We start from the raw sequence: 16,932 nt of genomic DNA on the forward strand, positions 1-16,932 counted from the left end.
GGGGAGTGATGGATTTGTGGCAGTGGATGATGACAGAGGGGAGTGATGGATTTGTGGCAGTGGATGATGACAGAGGGGAGTGATGGATTTGTGGCAGTGGATGATGACAGAGGGGGGGTTGGGTTTGTGGCAGTGGATGATGACAGAGGGGAGTGATGGATTTGTGGCAGTGGATGATGACAGAGGAGGTTGCATTTCCCACCCTAGGTGAAATTAGGTGCTTCTGCTTATAATCGAGTCGGCTTATACTCGAGTATATACAGTAATTCAGATTATTATCAAAGAATTTACCAAGTCTTTTTTGTGATGTTTCCATGTGCTGCAGAATGGCAAAATTCTTACAAATATAAAACTTTGCGTATATCTGAATTTCTTTTTAGTGACTCCATGTGTCCTTCTTTCAGGGACTTTGGTTTGTTGACCCATCATTCTACTTTTCCCAGTCACATTTTCCATCTGCATTTATAATTATGTAATGTGATTAATAATATAAGTGCCATTGCTGATGCCAGCTGCTGAAATCCATATTAGCATTTTATCCCATGGATACTGGAGGCGATCCAAAGGCCCGTCCTTGTGATGACTGCGGTAGAGGACATTGCTTCTCAGGCCACCACTCCGCATGTACCATATACGGTGGAAAGTGCCCTTGTACGTTTTCCTATGATCGGTGAAAGTCATGAAAGTAAAGTGGAAGCTTAAATTATATAGAATTGTAACTGTATCACTGACGTCAATGACAATTGCCATTAAAACTGCCCTTTAAATAATCAACAGTATCCATCGGTTACTATTACCAATGTTTGGCATGACATTTTGTAAAATTCCCACTTTCTATAACCAATAAATCTTATCTGCATTAAACATTGACTGCATGTGAAAATAAATAAATATTGCTTCTCTGCCTTTTGGCAAAGTGTAACATCTGGTTCTTAATAGTGGTTAGGATTGGAGCCACTAAGAAGGAACTATACACAGAGTAGAATTGCTCATGGGTTGACCATAGGGTATGGGTAGGGTAAGGGTAACATCTTACCATGAGCTATGAGTAGGGTAAGAGCCAAGAAGTTTCCCAGGAGCGGTGACCACAGAACTCACTGGTGATGGCATCTCACTGGGATGGCACTTGCACATTCTTCACTGTTACCCCTTTTGGGCACTCACCTCTAGTTTCCTGGCCTTCTGATTCCTGGTTTTTAAGATCCGTCCAGATGACTGGGCTATAAAACACAGTACCGATCAAATTTATGTTTTTTTTTATGTGTGTCACAATATTGGCTTTTAAGTGTTTGTTGGTGTCACAAGGACTTTTCAGTGTGCGGTGCCCTTTTAGGATGTCCCTTGTGTGGCCATCAGGTTCCTCACCTCCCTACAGTCCCAAGTTCCTTTTTTAAGGAAGTTGTTGTGCTCCTTCGCTAATACTTGGATGGGTTGTCGCCCCAGTTGAATTTTGGGAGAAATGTTGGTTATCCTGAGCTTTTGTGAAGGAAGGACATTGGGGGAGATTTATCAAAACCTGTGTAGGGGAAGAGTGGGGCAATTGCCCATAGCAACCAATCAGATCGCTTCTTTCCTTTTTCACAGGCCTCTTTAAAAATGAATGAAGCAATCTCATTGGTTTCTATGGGCAAGAGCACCACTCTTCCTCTAAGCAGGTTTTGATAAATCTGCCGAATTGATCTTGGACCCTTTTAGGTGCCTTTTGGCTTCCAGTAGACCGCATTGTTCTGAGATTTCAATATGTAGCATTCCTGTTCGCTATGTGGGGTGCTTGTGGGGGTGTAGGGTATATGAGGTGTAGTTGTGCAGTGACTAAAGGGTGCTTGGTTAACCCTTAACACTCGTGACGCCAGGGTGAGGGCTCCTCTGTATATACTTGTCCTATCGCCACCCGTCCCAAGAGCGATAGGGGGGAATAATAAATAATTGTCCACAAACGGAGGTTTCAGAAAACTTTTACTGCAGGTTTTATGCAAAGTTGAACAGTAACAGTCTTTGTACAAGCAGAGTCTATTAGGATCCTGACAGCTGATTGGGACCTTGTGAGTTTTAAGCTCAGGAAATTTATATGCACTGTTCCTTTGGATTTAGGGGATTGAGTTTAGGTCCAGCAGTCACGCAGACTTTAGCGGGGAGTTGTATTGTAACTCACGATTTGGTAAGTTGCGGTATTGTCAGGCTTTGGCCTGGTCTTGTCTTTGAAAGTTGCAGGGATCTCTACTCTCTGCTAGTCCGGAACCCAAGAGAGCGAGGATTGGCTGGCAGCTCCCTTATATGGGCAGGGGCTGGCCTTGAGCTCATTGGTCCATACCATCTGTCAGTCACTTTACACAAGGGATTATGGTCTAAACATGTGACCACACACGTGACCTAGGAAGGTCCTTTAGCATACTCTAAGAGAATTAACATTAGTCACATGACCGAAGGTCCTGCAACACTATATACACAATTACATATACACACACAAACATCACAAAATGAAAGAAAGAAGAGGTGACTAGGGGCTATCCCACCAGGAGAACCCTACCTGAATGGAGTAACTCTGGATTTGGGGACAAGGTACGGTATACTATACGGTACCGGGACACCACATTTATAACCAATAATTCTCCTCTGTATTAAACAACTGACTGTACATGACACAGAATAAATATCTGCACATCACAAGTCTCCCACACACCAGCAAGAACCGTATGAAATGTTACACTGTCCCCGCAAAAATGACTATTTGTTCAGCAGAAGACGTGAAGCATGAATATTCAGTCTGGTTTCTCTAAGCTGACCCCGGGCATTGTTAATCTTGCTGAATCTGCCAATCTGCCTCATGAGCAATGTTCACTTCTGCAATTTCCATAACTCAATTAGGGTCTATCTAATGAGTGCCGCCCGTCGATGATGTATTGCGGTCACATAAGCGCGCTATTATTGCCACATTATGCAGCTTGCTTATTGTTCTACGCCATATTTTACTGTCGTCTAATATCTCACTCCTCTCAGGGTCTGTATATTATGTTTAGAGGTTCAGGAAGGACTCAAGTCTAGAAATAATGATAGATCTGTTCCTGCTATTGTTTCCTAATAGATGGCCATGGGGCTAGGCTACATAGAGTTAACAAATCATCGCTTGACACTGTGTCACAATGAGCTGTGGCAAATTTGACATATATAGAGATAGATAGATATGAGATAGATAGATATTATATAGATAGAACAGCTGAAAACATAAACAATAAGACTAGGTTCAGACTACGGAATTTCCACCTGCAATTCCGCTTTGAAATTGCAGGCGGAAATTCCGCTTGCTAAAATGTATAGTGTAGTGAATGGGTTTCCGTTCACAAATTCACACTTCGGAATTTGTGAAGCGGAATTTGTGAACGGAAAATCCACTTGGAAATTTCTGCCTGAAGAATGGCGTTGCTCTTTCTTCAGGCGGAAATCCGCGTGGAACACATTGCAGTCTATTGGAGACTGCAGTGTCCGCGTGGTCCTAGCGCCGACTGATTCATTCAGCGCTGGCGGCACTCGGAATCTCCAGGCAGAAATTTTCTGCCCGGAGATTCCGTAGTCTGAACCTAGCCTAAGAGGCAACTTTTATATTGAAGCACAGGTGGCAGGAAGAACTCCCTTCATATAGGGTTGGGATGGGTTTGGGGGGATGCAAAATGCACCACATACTGGTCCTATTGATCCAAAAGATGCACCCCATGCTAGGACCCAGCAGCAGAATGGTGATGATGCGTTACTAGTTGCAGTTGTTATTGAGAGAGGGTAAGTATGCCCTTCAGTGGCCGGTTTTGGTGGGTGGTAAACTAGCCAGTTGCTCAAGGCTCCTGACTCCTACGGTTGACCCAAAGACTTTGTCATCAACCCATTCCTCTCTCAGACCACCGGGGTCTTTACCAGTAATCTCACAAATTAGCCATTGTGAAAGGGTTGTTTGGGCACTGAATAGCAGTATAATTTGGATACAGCATGGCAATATCGTTTAGGAAATACAGTATATAGCAGTGATACAGTGGGCAAAAAAGTATTTAGTCAGTCACCCATTGTGCAAGTTCTCCCACTTAAAATGATGAGAGAGGCCTGTAATTGTCATCATAGGTATACCTCAACTATGAGAGACATAATGAGAAAAAAAATCCATAAAATCACATTGTCTGATTTTTAAAGAATTTGCAATTTATGGTGGGAAATAAGTATTTGGTCAATAACAAAAGTTAATCTCAATACTTTTTTATATACCCTTTGTTGGAAATGACAGAGGTCAAAGGTTTTCTGTAAGTCTTCACAAGGTTTTCACACACTGTTGCTGGTATTTTGGCCCATTCCTCCATGCAGATCTCCTCTAGAGCAGTGATGTTTTGGGGCTGTCGCTGGGCAACACAGACTTTCAACTCCCTCCAAAGGTTTTCTATGGAGTTGAGATCTGGAGACTGGCTAGGCCAGTCCAGGACTTTGCAATGCTTCTTACGAAGTCACTTCTTCATTGCCCGGGTGGTGTGTTTGGGATCATTGTCTTGCTGAAAGACCCAGCCACGTTTCATCTTCAATGCCCTTGCTGATGGAAGGAGGTTTTCACTAAAAATCTCACAATACATGGCCCCATTTATTTTTTCCTTTACAAGAATCAGTCGTCCTGGTCCCTTTGCTGAAAAACAGCCCCAAAGCATGATGTTCTCACCCACATGCTTCACAGTAGGTATGGTGTTCTTTGGATGCAACTCAACATTCTTTATACTCCAAATACGAGTTGAGTTTTTACGAAAAGGTCTACTTTGGTTTCTGACCATATGACATCCTCCTAATACTCTTCTGCATCATCCAAATGCTCTTTAGCAAACTTCAGACAGGCCCGGACATGTACTGGCTTAAGCAGGAGGACATGTCTGGCACTGCAGGATTTGAATCCCTGGTGGTGTAGTGTGTTACTGATGGTAGCCTTTGTTACTTTGGTCCCAGCTCTCTGCAGGTCATTCACTAGGTCCCCCCGTGTGGTTCTGGGATTTTGGCTTACTGTTCTTGTGTTCATTTTGACACCACGGTGTGAGATCTTGCGTGGAGCCCCAGATCGAGGGAGATTATCAGTGGTCTTGTATGTCTTCCATTTTCTATCAATTGCTCCCACAGTTGATTTCTTCACACCAAGCTGCTTGCCTATTGCGGATTCAGTTTTCCCAGCCTGGTGCAAGTCTACAATTTTGCTTCTGGTGTCCTCCGACAGCTCTTTGGTCTTGGCCATAGTGGAGTTTGGAGTGTGGCTGTTTGAAGTTGTGTACAGGTGTCTTTTATACTGATAACACGTTCAAACAGGAGCCATTAATACAGGTAATGAGTGGAGGACAGAGGAGACTCTTAATGAAGAAGTTACAGGTCTGTGAGAACCAGAAATCTTACTTGTTTGTAGGTGACCAAATACTTATTTTCCACCATAATTTGCAGATAAATTCTTTAAAAATCAGACAATGTGATAACTTTTTATTTTTAAGTCAACTGGTGCCAGAAAGTTAAACATATTTGTAAATTATTATATTTAAAAATCTTAATCCTTTCAGTACTTATTAGCTGCTGAATACTACAGAGGAAATTCTTTTCTCTTTGGATTTATTTTCTGTCTGTCCACAGTGCTCTTTGCTGACACCTCTGTCCATGTCAGGAACTGTCCAGAGCAGGAGAAAATCCCCATAGCAAACATATCCTGCTCTGGACAGTTCCTGACACAGACAGAGGTGTCAGCAAAGAGCACTGTGGACAGACAGAAAAGAAATCCAAAAAGAAAATAATTTCCTCTGTAGTATTCAGCAGCTAATAAGTACTGGAAGGATTAAGATTTTTTTATAGAAGTAATTTACAAATCTGTTTAACTTTTAGGTACCAGTTGAATTAAAAAAATAAAATAAAAATGTTTTCCACCGGAGTACCCCTTTAAGGAGATAAAGGAACAGCCTGAGTGGATTCAGAAAGGTGGAGAGCCCCTGTGGCACCTATGATGTTGTATTTATGGCAGTGTGGTATCAGGGCTTCTTAGGCCCATCAGAAGAAAGGATTCTGAGGTGTCACCTCCATCTATACAGGACACATATGTACACATCCACTTTAAATTTCCTTATAAGATTTTATTGTGAACATTGTACATACAGGATATTTGTGAGATCTATTAGGTGTCTTGTCAATCATCCCAAAAGAAACAGAACTTAGTAGTAAGTGGGCCACATCCCCTTCAAATAGACCTTTTTAAGCCACCGTTGTATCAGAGTAGGGACCCAGCAGAGGAATCACTAGAACTCTAGTGGGCCAGTCCAATTCTCATGTATGACATTATTTAAAGGGGTAGTCCAGTGGTGAAAAACTTATCCCCTATCCTAAGGATAGGGGATAAGTTTGAGATCGCGGGGGGTCCGACTGCTGGGGCCCCCTGCGATCTCTCTGTACGGGGGCCAGGCTCTCCAGCCAGATAGCGGGTGTCGACCCCCGCATGAAGTGGCGTCCGACACGCCCCCTCAATACATCGCTATGGCAGAGCCGGAGATTGCCGAAGGCAGCGCTTCGGCTCTGCCATAGAGTTGTATTGAGGGGGCGTGTCGGCCGCCGCTTCGTGCGGAGGTCGACACCCCCTTCCCGCGGGCTGTCGGGGCTCCATACAGGAGATCGTGGGGGCCCCAGCGGTCGGACCCCCCCGCGATCTCAAACTTATCCCCTATCCTTAGGATAGGGGATAAGTTGTTCACCACTGGGTCACCACTGGACTACTCCTTTAAGCTACAAGCTATAGATGATGTTTAAACATATGTATTTCCTGCTAGATGTTTATTTGTATATCCTGTTATTCTAATTGAGTCACTTCCACCATGCAAAATAGCTCATGTGTTCCTGGATGCACTGGATAAATATCTTAATACAAAGTGTAAAAAGTCCTGGTTAAAGAGATAACATCTCACTGCATTGTCTATATACACGATATAAAGATCTAAGATTCTTCTGTATAGGGAGAACTCTCTTTAGTATTATTATATTGTCACATAGTTAGAATAACTTGGTCATCTCATAGTTGGTTGGTCTGATAAAATTGGAAAAACAAATCCAGAACCCTCTATTAGGGCATTCTGACTTAAAAGAGAGGGGTCCATGTCAAGGACTCTCATTCTCTTGTCCGGCATCGATGGGTGCATTCACACTGAGTAAAGTTCGAGGAATTGGAGCATAAAAATTTGGTACGAATATATATATATATATTTTTCCCGCGTGTAATTCTTGCGTAATTTGAGCAAAATTTGCACGTATTACGCGCCGATTACGCAAGAATTACGCTCGCATTTCGAACGGATTTTGAGCTGATTTCGCACCCATGATTTTCACTTGATTTCAGCATTATTTCCGCTTGATTTCCGCGTACATTCCGTTCATTTTACGCTACAATACGCTTATTTCCCGCGCGTATTACGCTCGAAATCAGCGCGAATTACGCGCAAAATATTTTAGACCTGAAAATTATTTTTACCATTGACTTCAATGCAATTCTGCTCGCGGATTCCGCATGAAGAATGAACATGTCCTTTCTTTAAGCGGAAAGGAATTCCGCTGCGGAATTCCGTGAGGGTAATTTCCGCAGTGTGAACTGAAGAGCGTAAAATACATTAAGGTCAATGGAAGGGGAAGATGTTCAATTGTCACTAGCGGAGAAATCAAGAGGAATTACGCGAGAAAATTACTCTTGAATTACTCAGTGTGAATGCACCCTTAGTCGCTATAAAGGAGAATCTCTTGCTCTGGTGGACGTGTCCTGTATTACACAGATGTTCACTAATTTGAATAGAGACTTGTAATTCTTCATTCTTCCTGTGGGGCATTGCAGGGAAATTAAAGGGGTACTTCAGCCCTAAGACATCTTATCCCCTATCCAAAGGATAGGGGATAAGCTATCTGATCGCGGGGGTCCCGCCACTGGGAACCCCCCACAATCTAGCATGCAGCACCCACCTGTGAGCACTGCAGGAAGCGCTGGAGGCTTCAAGTCTTATGCCTCCCGACCACGGGGACGAAGTATCGTGACGTCACGACTACGCCCCGGTGTAACATCAGGCCCCGCCCCCTCAATGCAAGTCTATGGGAGGGGGTGTGGCAGCCTATGGGAGGGGGTGGGTGTGACATCACACAGGGGCGGAGTCATGACATCACGATACTCCGTCCCCGTGGTCGGGAAGCATAAGACTTGGAGCCTCCAGCGCTTCCTGCAGTGCTCACAGGTGGGTGCTGAATGCTAGATTGTGAGGGGTCCCCAGCGGCGGGACCCCCGTGATCAGACAGGTATCCCCTATCCTTTGGAGGACTTGTGAGACTTGTTAATCTTCATAACTACACTGGTAACCGTGAGCATCGAGGACACTTTTTCCATTAAACCATTTTTGACCAAAAAGGGCCATGGTCTCAAGTACACCAATTATACATGGCTTGACTTAAGGTAGGCTTTCCACTTCAAATATTGTTGTTTATTTGGCCCACAGCTTACTCTCCTTATCCACCTATGCACTCGCTCAAGCTGATCATTCATGTTTTCAGGATGAAGAGGAAGGCATGTAGCCCCCAAAACTCAAAACTGGTGTCAGTTTCCTGAAAACAAAAAGATTGAGCAGTTGAAATTCAATATGCCGATTACTGCTGGAGACGTTTGGGAAGTACCCCATAGACATCAGATGGTTGGTGGGTTCTGCCAAAACGAACTGGTTCAGCTTGCACATGGTTTACATGTATGGTGATCTTTGGGAAACCCACGTAAAAGACTCAATTAGGGCAGTCAGGGTTATGGGATGGGACTGTCAATTGGGACCTCCATTAATCCACTTTCTAAGGGGCCAAGCTGATTTGCCCCAGGGACACCATGTAATGTGGGAGCACTGAATGAAATCTGAACAATTGCTGCCAGGTCCCTTTACTCATTACCATTGATCGTTTATGCCCAACCTCATGGTACCAGTCTTATGAAAATCAACAACCAGAAACTAAGTAACCTTAATGAAGCCTTTATTACATAAAGGAAAAAATGTAATAAATACAGCAGAAACATTTACAAATCAAACATACAAAGTGACAGACATTGAACAAAAATTTTTTTTTTTTAACGCTGTCCAGTTTTAAGACCATTATAACTTATCTTGGTTGTTACGATATTTAAATACAGAGAAAGCACTTGCTAGCTATTTTGTTGTAATACTGCCCAAAGCACGTACTTGCGTTATTGAAAGTGTACTGCAGAGTTTAATATTGGAACCTTGTGGAGAAGGACAGAATTGGGATCCATCATTGGACATTCCAGTAGAGGCCCAACCTCTGGGAAAATGCCTGGAATGTGGGGGCTTCCTCGTGCTGTTGTACAGATGTGACACAGTGCTTGTCTACACATAAAACAAGAGTGTTTAATGGTCATAACACAGATTTACGCTTCAAATAATGAAGCCATTAATGGAAAAAATGCTTGCATTCAACAAGCAACAGTCTGCAAGATATGTACTAGCTGAAATTTTTGTTTATGTGACCAGACCTCCCAGGAAAAGCTTTGAAGACTACTCGGCCGACTCTATATTTTCATCTGCATCCCTTGAGGTCAACCGTCTCCTTAGCAGAATGCTCAAACATCACGGCTGGCAAGAATCTAATGAAAGCTTCTGAGATACTTGCAATCGTATATCAATATATATATTTTCCTATGTAAACAACAAAAACAATTTAACAAAAAAAAAAGATCAGACCATAGTCAATGTTGTCTGGAGCCAACCACTAACACGTTGACTTTTTGCAGCCTGTGATCCTTCAAGTCACCGACCCACAAACTGATAAGAACATCTAAAATACCTTCAAACTTCATTTTTACATAGTGGAATTGATTTGTTTCATCGCCTGGTTCATTCCCAGTTTCAATAACAGCTATTCATATCTTTCTTTAAAAGAAAAAAAAAACTATGACTCTAAAAATCTAGGTCATAAAAAAGTACCATGAACTACCTAGGTCTACATAGCTGTGCAAGAAGATTATAGAAGTTTGGAAAGTTGGGGGGGGGGGGGTGAAAAGTTGGGGTGGGGTTGGTTTAGTTGGGGGGTGGGGGGGGACTTTCCAAAAGACTTTCCCCCCCCCCCACTTCTGTAGAACATCACAATAGATCCTTGCGGTATTCATCTACAGGTCCTCTCGTGTACAACTCTAAGAAACACTTGATCAAGTGGATCGTTCTTCAAGAGTGCAAAGAGCGGCACTAAAGTCAACGTGAGAACTTAAGAGAACTTTTTGGCTAAAAAAAAAAAGAAGTGTGTATAGATATAGGGTACTGAATTTTGAGAAATTCAAGAATTAAGTTTTTTTTTTTTTTTTGAGAGATGAAGACAAATTTCCCTTCATCCATCAACATCATTTTGCTTCATATTTTTTTTTTGGTGTAACTATTTTTTATTTTTCCTAAGTGTCCAACTTTCTTCCTCTGTGCGGTCAACATGCTGCGTCCTTAAGTACCAAATCGAATTTGTAAGTAAAATCCTTAACGGCTCTGGTTTACCAACAGTATCTAGCACTTTGGTAGGGACCTTCATTCAGTATTCAACCAAATCTTCTTTTTACTTCTACCACGAAGACCCCCTTCACATTACACTGCAACTCTTGGCTTTGTCCTTTCTCAAGTCCGTGGACACTGTAGTCAGTTCCGGTCTGCTAGGCATGTGTGAAATTCTTTTTGTTGTCCTCTGTGTTTTATTCCTTTTGAGATTTTTGTTAGATTTATTTACACATGCCAGGGTGGCAACATGGAAAATGTCCCTTACGCTGTTCTCAGACTGTAGGGCTGAACACTCGATATAGGTGGCTGCTCCGATTTGCTTGGCCATATTAGCACCCTGTAAACCAAAGAACAACAAGTAAGGAAACAGGAATGACAAACAATAGGAAAACAATTTTAAGAACACTACTTAGTTTAGTCTAGTTCAAAGCTATGAAACTTTTTGGAAACTGTTTCGGCCATAATCAAGTGATGTTGTCGAGCGATTTTGGTCAATTTGGCATACACATTTGAAAACAAAATCTCTCTCCGATTGGATCTCTCCTGTACTAGCGGTACATAGGGTAAACCAAGTATGGCAATATGTCCTTTTGAACATCAATATTCTTCTTGCTCAGGATACAGATGAGAATGTAGTAACTCATAGGTGCGGTATCTAACCAGACAAAGGGTTTGTGTATAGTCTCATACACACTTAGGTCAGTTTCATACATGGGTAATGACACCATATTTTTGTGTCTGCATAAAGGCCCCTTTCACACTGCCGTTGTGCTCTGGCGGAAAATTTGTTCCTTTGTTTTTTGTGCCTTTAACGTCCGTTATTCGGACGGGGCATAACGGGCAACAACGGGTCCCGACAGAATCCATTTCCTATTATGGGGTCCATCGGGCGCAGTCGTTTTTTTGACAGGATTAGCGGGAGAAAAAGATGGTGCATTATATATTTTTTCTCCCGCTATTCTCCCTGTCTCCCCTGACGTCCGTCGCACTGCCGTGTCACTAGGGCAGTGTGAAAATCCGCTGCACTAATTTAGTATTGGTGAAATAATGACATTTTTGAGGAAATTCATCCGCCGAAAGAACTAACATGTTTATTCTTTCGGAGGAATTATGCACGGTCTGCTTTGGTCTTTTGGTCTTCCGACTCGGAAAATCTCCGGGTGGAGATTTCATAGAGTAAATAGACCCTTAGGGTCTATTCACACTCCAGAATTTCCGCTTGCGGAAATTCAGAAATGTGAATGGGAGTGCGGAATCCCATAGAAGTCTATTGGGCTTTAATTTGAGGCGGAATTCCGCAAGAGGAAATTCTGCCATGTGAATAGACCCTTACAGTCACAAGTCCTGACCATCAGTTCAGGTCATTAGCCTGGACTTTTGTCTGTTATACTGACCCAAAAATGTACAGTGACCCCACCGACCTACGATGGCCCCAACATACGATCATTTCAAGATACGATGGCCTCTCAGAAACCATCGCATGTTGAAGGCAGCATCATCATACGATGCTTTTGTATGTTGGGGCCATCGCATAAACGGCTATCCGGCAGCACCGACTGCTTCAGCTGCCACCGGATAGCCGTTTACGGTGCCCCGTGTGGTCTGATGACGATCATTTACCTGTCCTCGGGGCTCCGACGCGTCCTCTTCGGGATCCCCTGCATCGTCGGCGCTCTCCATCGTCGTCATCACGTCGCTGCGCACGCCGTCCCGTCATCCAATAGGAGCGACGTACGTAACGACGTGATGGCGGCGACGGAGAGCGACGATCACGGGGAAGCAGAGGCCTTGCCGGAGCGTCGGGGACACCCCGGGGACGCGGCGACAACGATGGAAGGCGACATCCAGGGCAGCGGTGACGAGCGGTGACGGTCCGGAGCGTTGAGTATAACCTCCAATACCAGTGGTCTTCAACCTGCGGACCTCCAGATGTAGCAAAACTACAACTCCCAGTATGCCCGGACAGCCGTTGGCTGTCCGGGCATGCTGGGTGATGTAGTTTTGCAACATCTGGAGGTCGCCAGGTTGTAGACCACTCTCCTATACTTTACATTGCACGGATCCCTCAACATACGATGGTTTCAACAAACGATGGTCCATTTGGAACGGATTACCATCGTATGTTGAGGGACCACTGTATCCTTATTACGCCCATGTGTAACCGGCTTTGGATCGATTTGACACCATTTTTTTTAGTGTGACATCAAAATAGGACATCATCATAAACCAAAGGCGAAGGGATATTTTATGGCCTATTTTTATTTTATTTTTGTTAAGTCATGTGACTTATGTATCATGTGGCTATTTATCTTTAGTTACTGATTTTTCATGCAGTAATGTTCATATAAACACTAATAAGAGTTTTCAAAGTAAATGACAATGAAGGAACACAGAGTCACCCTTAGTCATGGCTGGTACTTATATAACGTGCTGGTTACATAACGTTCACATGAGCGGAGGCCTCATTCCTGAGTCACATTCCTACATCCCTTCCAGTACATTGCAGCCAGATGATAATTGCACAGTGAGACCTTCATCAGGCTGACTTATGTGAAGGCCTGATGGATTTAGATAACATATTGTGATAAATCTTAACTACTATATACAGAAGGCAGAAAGCATGTAATTACACCGGATTGTATTATCTATAATTAGCTGTCTCGTGGGAACAGGGAAACTAGGCTTAGGAAAAACAAAAAAAAAGAATATAATCTAAAACCACAAAAAAAGTCAAATACAAAAAAAAAATAAAAAAAAATAAACAATTCACTGAAAAAAATCCCAAAACTAAATAAAAATAAAAAAATTCACTGAAAAAAATACAAAAAAGTAAAAAAAAAATCACTGAAAAAAAGAAAAAAAAAGAAAGAAAAAACTATTCACTGAAAAAAACACAAAAACAAAATAAATAATAATAATAAAAATAAAAAATATTAAAATAATTTTTAATTCATTATTTCATGATGTGAGCTTTGGAGTATACATACCTGATCGTAAGATACCGGCGTCTGCCTGTGATTGGACAGCTCCACCAGCGTCGTGAGGTCTGTGCGCAGATCAGATTTACATCCAACCAGCAGCATTTTGGTGTTGGGACAAAATTCCTGAATTTCACCTTTCCACTAGAAGAAGAAAACATATAGAAAATTAGCAAAAATGTCCTATGTGCATACACCTAAAAGGATTTTTCCCATCTGACAAAGTTGGATAGGAGACGACTAGCTGATTATGGGGGGTTATGACCGCTGGGGATCCCCACGATTTCGAGAACTGGGGCCAAGAAGAGAGTGGCAGGTCATGCATGCGCAGTGCCACTACATGTGTAGATTCTTCCGGAGACAACTAAACACTGTATTCAGCTGTTTCCTTGGCTCCCCTAGAGAATGATTAGAATGGATGTGCGCATGCGCGACCCACCCCTTCATTCTAATAGGAGACTGGGATCCCAATTCTCGAGATTGAAAGTTGGGAGGCGGGGGGGGGGAGTGTTGGATTCTCCCACGATCAGCTAGTTATCCCCTATCCCCCCCCCAGCTAGTTATCCAGTGTTGGAATCTGGGCACCCAAGGCTATAACATGATATTAAAAAACAAATGTATTTTTGGACTGACATGGTTCCTCTTTTGGGTACATTCACACGAGCGGATTTGCAGATCCGCCGCTGAAGGACGCTCTGTATTCTGCTTTTACTTGTGCCTGCTAGGAGCGGCAATACGCTGCTACGTGCAGACACACCGAAATGATGTGCGAGTCTCTGCGCATGCGCGGTGTACTCACACACGTCGCAGCCGCTCCCCCAGCTCAATGAGCTGATGCAATGTGAGAGTATACTGCGCATGGGCACGGCGACTCGCACATCGCAGTGTGTCTGCTCGTAGCGGCGTATTGATGCTCCGAGCAGGCACAAGTAAAGGCAGAATACAAATGGTCCTTCAGCGGCGGATCCGCAGCGAAATAGGCTGCGAAAATCTGCTCGTCTGAATGTACCCTAAGGGTATGTTCACACAGTTCATTCCATGCGTAATGTCAATCCAGAAAACATGGGAGGACACTTCACACGTTTCAATGTTCCAGCGAGTGCTAGGACCGCTTGAAAATGTGCATATTCATTGCCGAACAAAATGCGGAATCACCAGAATCAGGATTTCTGCGGCAGAAAGATCAGAAATTCACAGTGCAACAGAATTCCTTTGAAATCAATGGGACTCTGCTGCAGCGGAATTTCCAAGCAGAATATTCCCGCATAATTCCGCTAAGAAATTCCGCTGTGTGAACATGGCCTAAACGGGAATAACAGAATTTAAAAAATAAATAAAAAAGTGCTGCTTTCTTTCAGGAACAATGACAGACTTGGGGTAGTAGGTTATACTGCAGCTCAGTTTCACAAAAATGGCCGCTGCAGCCTAATTCTTGGTGTGGAACCAAGTTTCTGGAAGAAAGCAGCAAGGTTTCTCTAATCCTGTACAACCCATTTAAAAATATAAAAAATTCCAGCATCCTTTCACGTTTTCAAAGCGTTTTTTAAAGGGAGCTAAACATGCCCTGGTGATTTTTTTTGTTTCATTCATTTCTCACACTGTATCCTGAAGCATGAAAAATTAGGCAATCCCCATTTTCTACGCTTGATGCCCACAGGCATTCGTGAGAATTTTTTGTTGGCTTCTGAAGTTAATGGAGAGCAATGGCCGGATTACAGCTTGATGAATGATGGTGATGAAAAAAAAAAAGTAAAAATAAAAATAATACCGGTAATTTTTTGGGGAAATATGGCCATTTACATCAAGATGTCTTTTTGGAAAGGGTTATTCAAGCACAGAGATCATAGTATAGATGGTGCAACAAATAATGTTGTGTCCTCTGACTTCTTTCCTTTTATAACAGAGTTTCCTAACCAGTGCTTCTCCGGCTGTTGCAAAACTACAACTCCAAGCCAGAGGCTGTCCGGGCATAATGGGAGTTGTAGTTTAGCAACAGCTGGAGGCACTCTGGGAAACACTGGTTTATAAGATCCATATTTGAAAGGCTGAATCCAGCTCTTAACGTATTCGGCACATATATATATACATACACACACACACACATATATATATATATATATATATATATACACACACACATATATATATATACACACACACACACACATATATATATATATATATATACACACACACACATATATATATATATATATATATATACACACACACATACATATTACTGCTTGAAAATGGATAATTAAAGGGGTAGTCCAGTCCTGAAAAACGTATCCCCTATCCTAAGGGGATAAGTGTCAGACAGGGGGGGGGGGGGGTCGCGACAGCTGGGGCCCCCCCCAATCTCCGGCTCGGCCATAGAGCTGTATTGAGGGGGGGTGTCAATGTGTCCCCTTCCCGCGGGCTGCCGGCCCCGTACAGGAGATCGCGGCCCCCCCAGGTAGGGGATACGTTTTTCAGGACTGGACTACTCCTTTAAGGTATCAAAAAATTACGAATTGTAAATGAGTGTTCTGTAATTTGGCTAACAGACCACATGTTCAGCCAGAAGAAAGCGCACTTACCTTCTTAAGTACGCTGTCGAGCGTCTCAGGTCGGCTGATGTCAAAACATATTAAGACGGCGTCGGAATCTGGATAGGAGAGCGGACGGACATTGTCATAATAAGGAGAACCTGAGGAGAGGAAGAATATTCATGTTATTATAATAGGTCATTAGCCACAATTCGGAGAACAATTATTCACAATGTATTATAATGGGGACCTGCAAACAGTTCCTGCATTTTTATTATATTTTCCTTGGAAACAGTGAAGACGAGAGGAATATTAATTGGTCGTGTCTTAGCGTGTCATGTGACCACTTCTGTCTGGCTAGTGATGTCATTTGTTTTGAGTTAAAAAGGGTTCTGCTCTGATATGTAGGAATGAGACCAGAAGAAGCTGGACCAGTAGCTGCTGGGGATCGTTGTAGGTAAGTATCATTTATTTTTCATTTTACCATCTCCCAAAACTTTTTAAAACGGGTTTACCCCTCTAAAGGGGTATTCTGGATGGAAACAAAAACAAAAAAAAGGTGTTCGAATCAACTGGTGCCAGAAAGTTATAAATTACTTCTATATAAAAATCTTAACCCTTCCAGTACTTATCAGCTGCTGTATGCTCCAGAGGAAGTTGTGTAGTCCTTTCCAGGCTGACCACAGTGCTCTCTGCTGACACCTCTGTTCTCGTCAGGATCTGTCCAGAGCATGAGCAAATCCCCATAGCAAACTTCTCCTGTTCTGGACAGTTCCTGACATGGACAGAGGTGTCAGCAGAGAGCACTGTGGTCAGACTGGAAAGAACTACACAACTTCCTCTGTAGAGAACACCATAACATGGCTGGCAAGTAAAAAAAAAAAA

General features: G+C 42.9%; 1 protein-coding gene across 1 annotated transcript in view; it reads right to left on the bottom strand.

Moving 5' to 3' along the window:
* Positions 1-10,121: 10,121 nt before the first annotated feature.
* The window catches only part of RND3 (Rho family GTPase 3), a 39,195-nt gene continuing 32,384 nt past the window's right edge, over positions 10,122-16,932 (bottom strand). The window contains exons 3-5 of the mRNA XM_056534837.1: positions 16,099-16,208; positions 13,526-13,660; positions 10,122-10,875 (exon numbers count right to left, since the gene is read on the bottom strand). Of these exons, the coding sequence (XP_056390812.1) occupies positions 10,624-10,875; positions 13,526-13,660; positions 16,099-16,208 (497 nt within the window). The 3' untranslated portion in view covers positions 10,122-10,623. The remainder of the gene's footprint in view (positions 10,876-13,525; positions 13,661-16,098; positions 16,209-16,932) is intronic.

Source organism: Hyla sarda, chromosome 8 (genome assembly GCF_029499605.1).
Source record: "Hyla sarda isolate aHylSar1 chromosome 8, aHylSar1.hap1, whole genome shotgun sequence".
NCBI classification, from domain to species: domain Eukaryota; kingdom Metazoa; phylum Chordata; class Amphibia; order Anura; family Hylidae; genus Hyla; species Hyla sarda.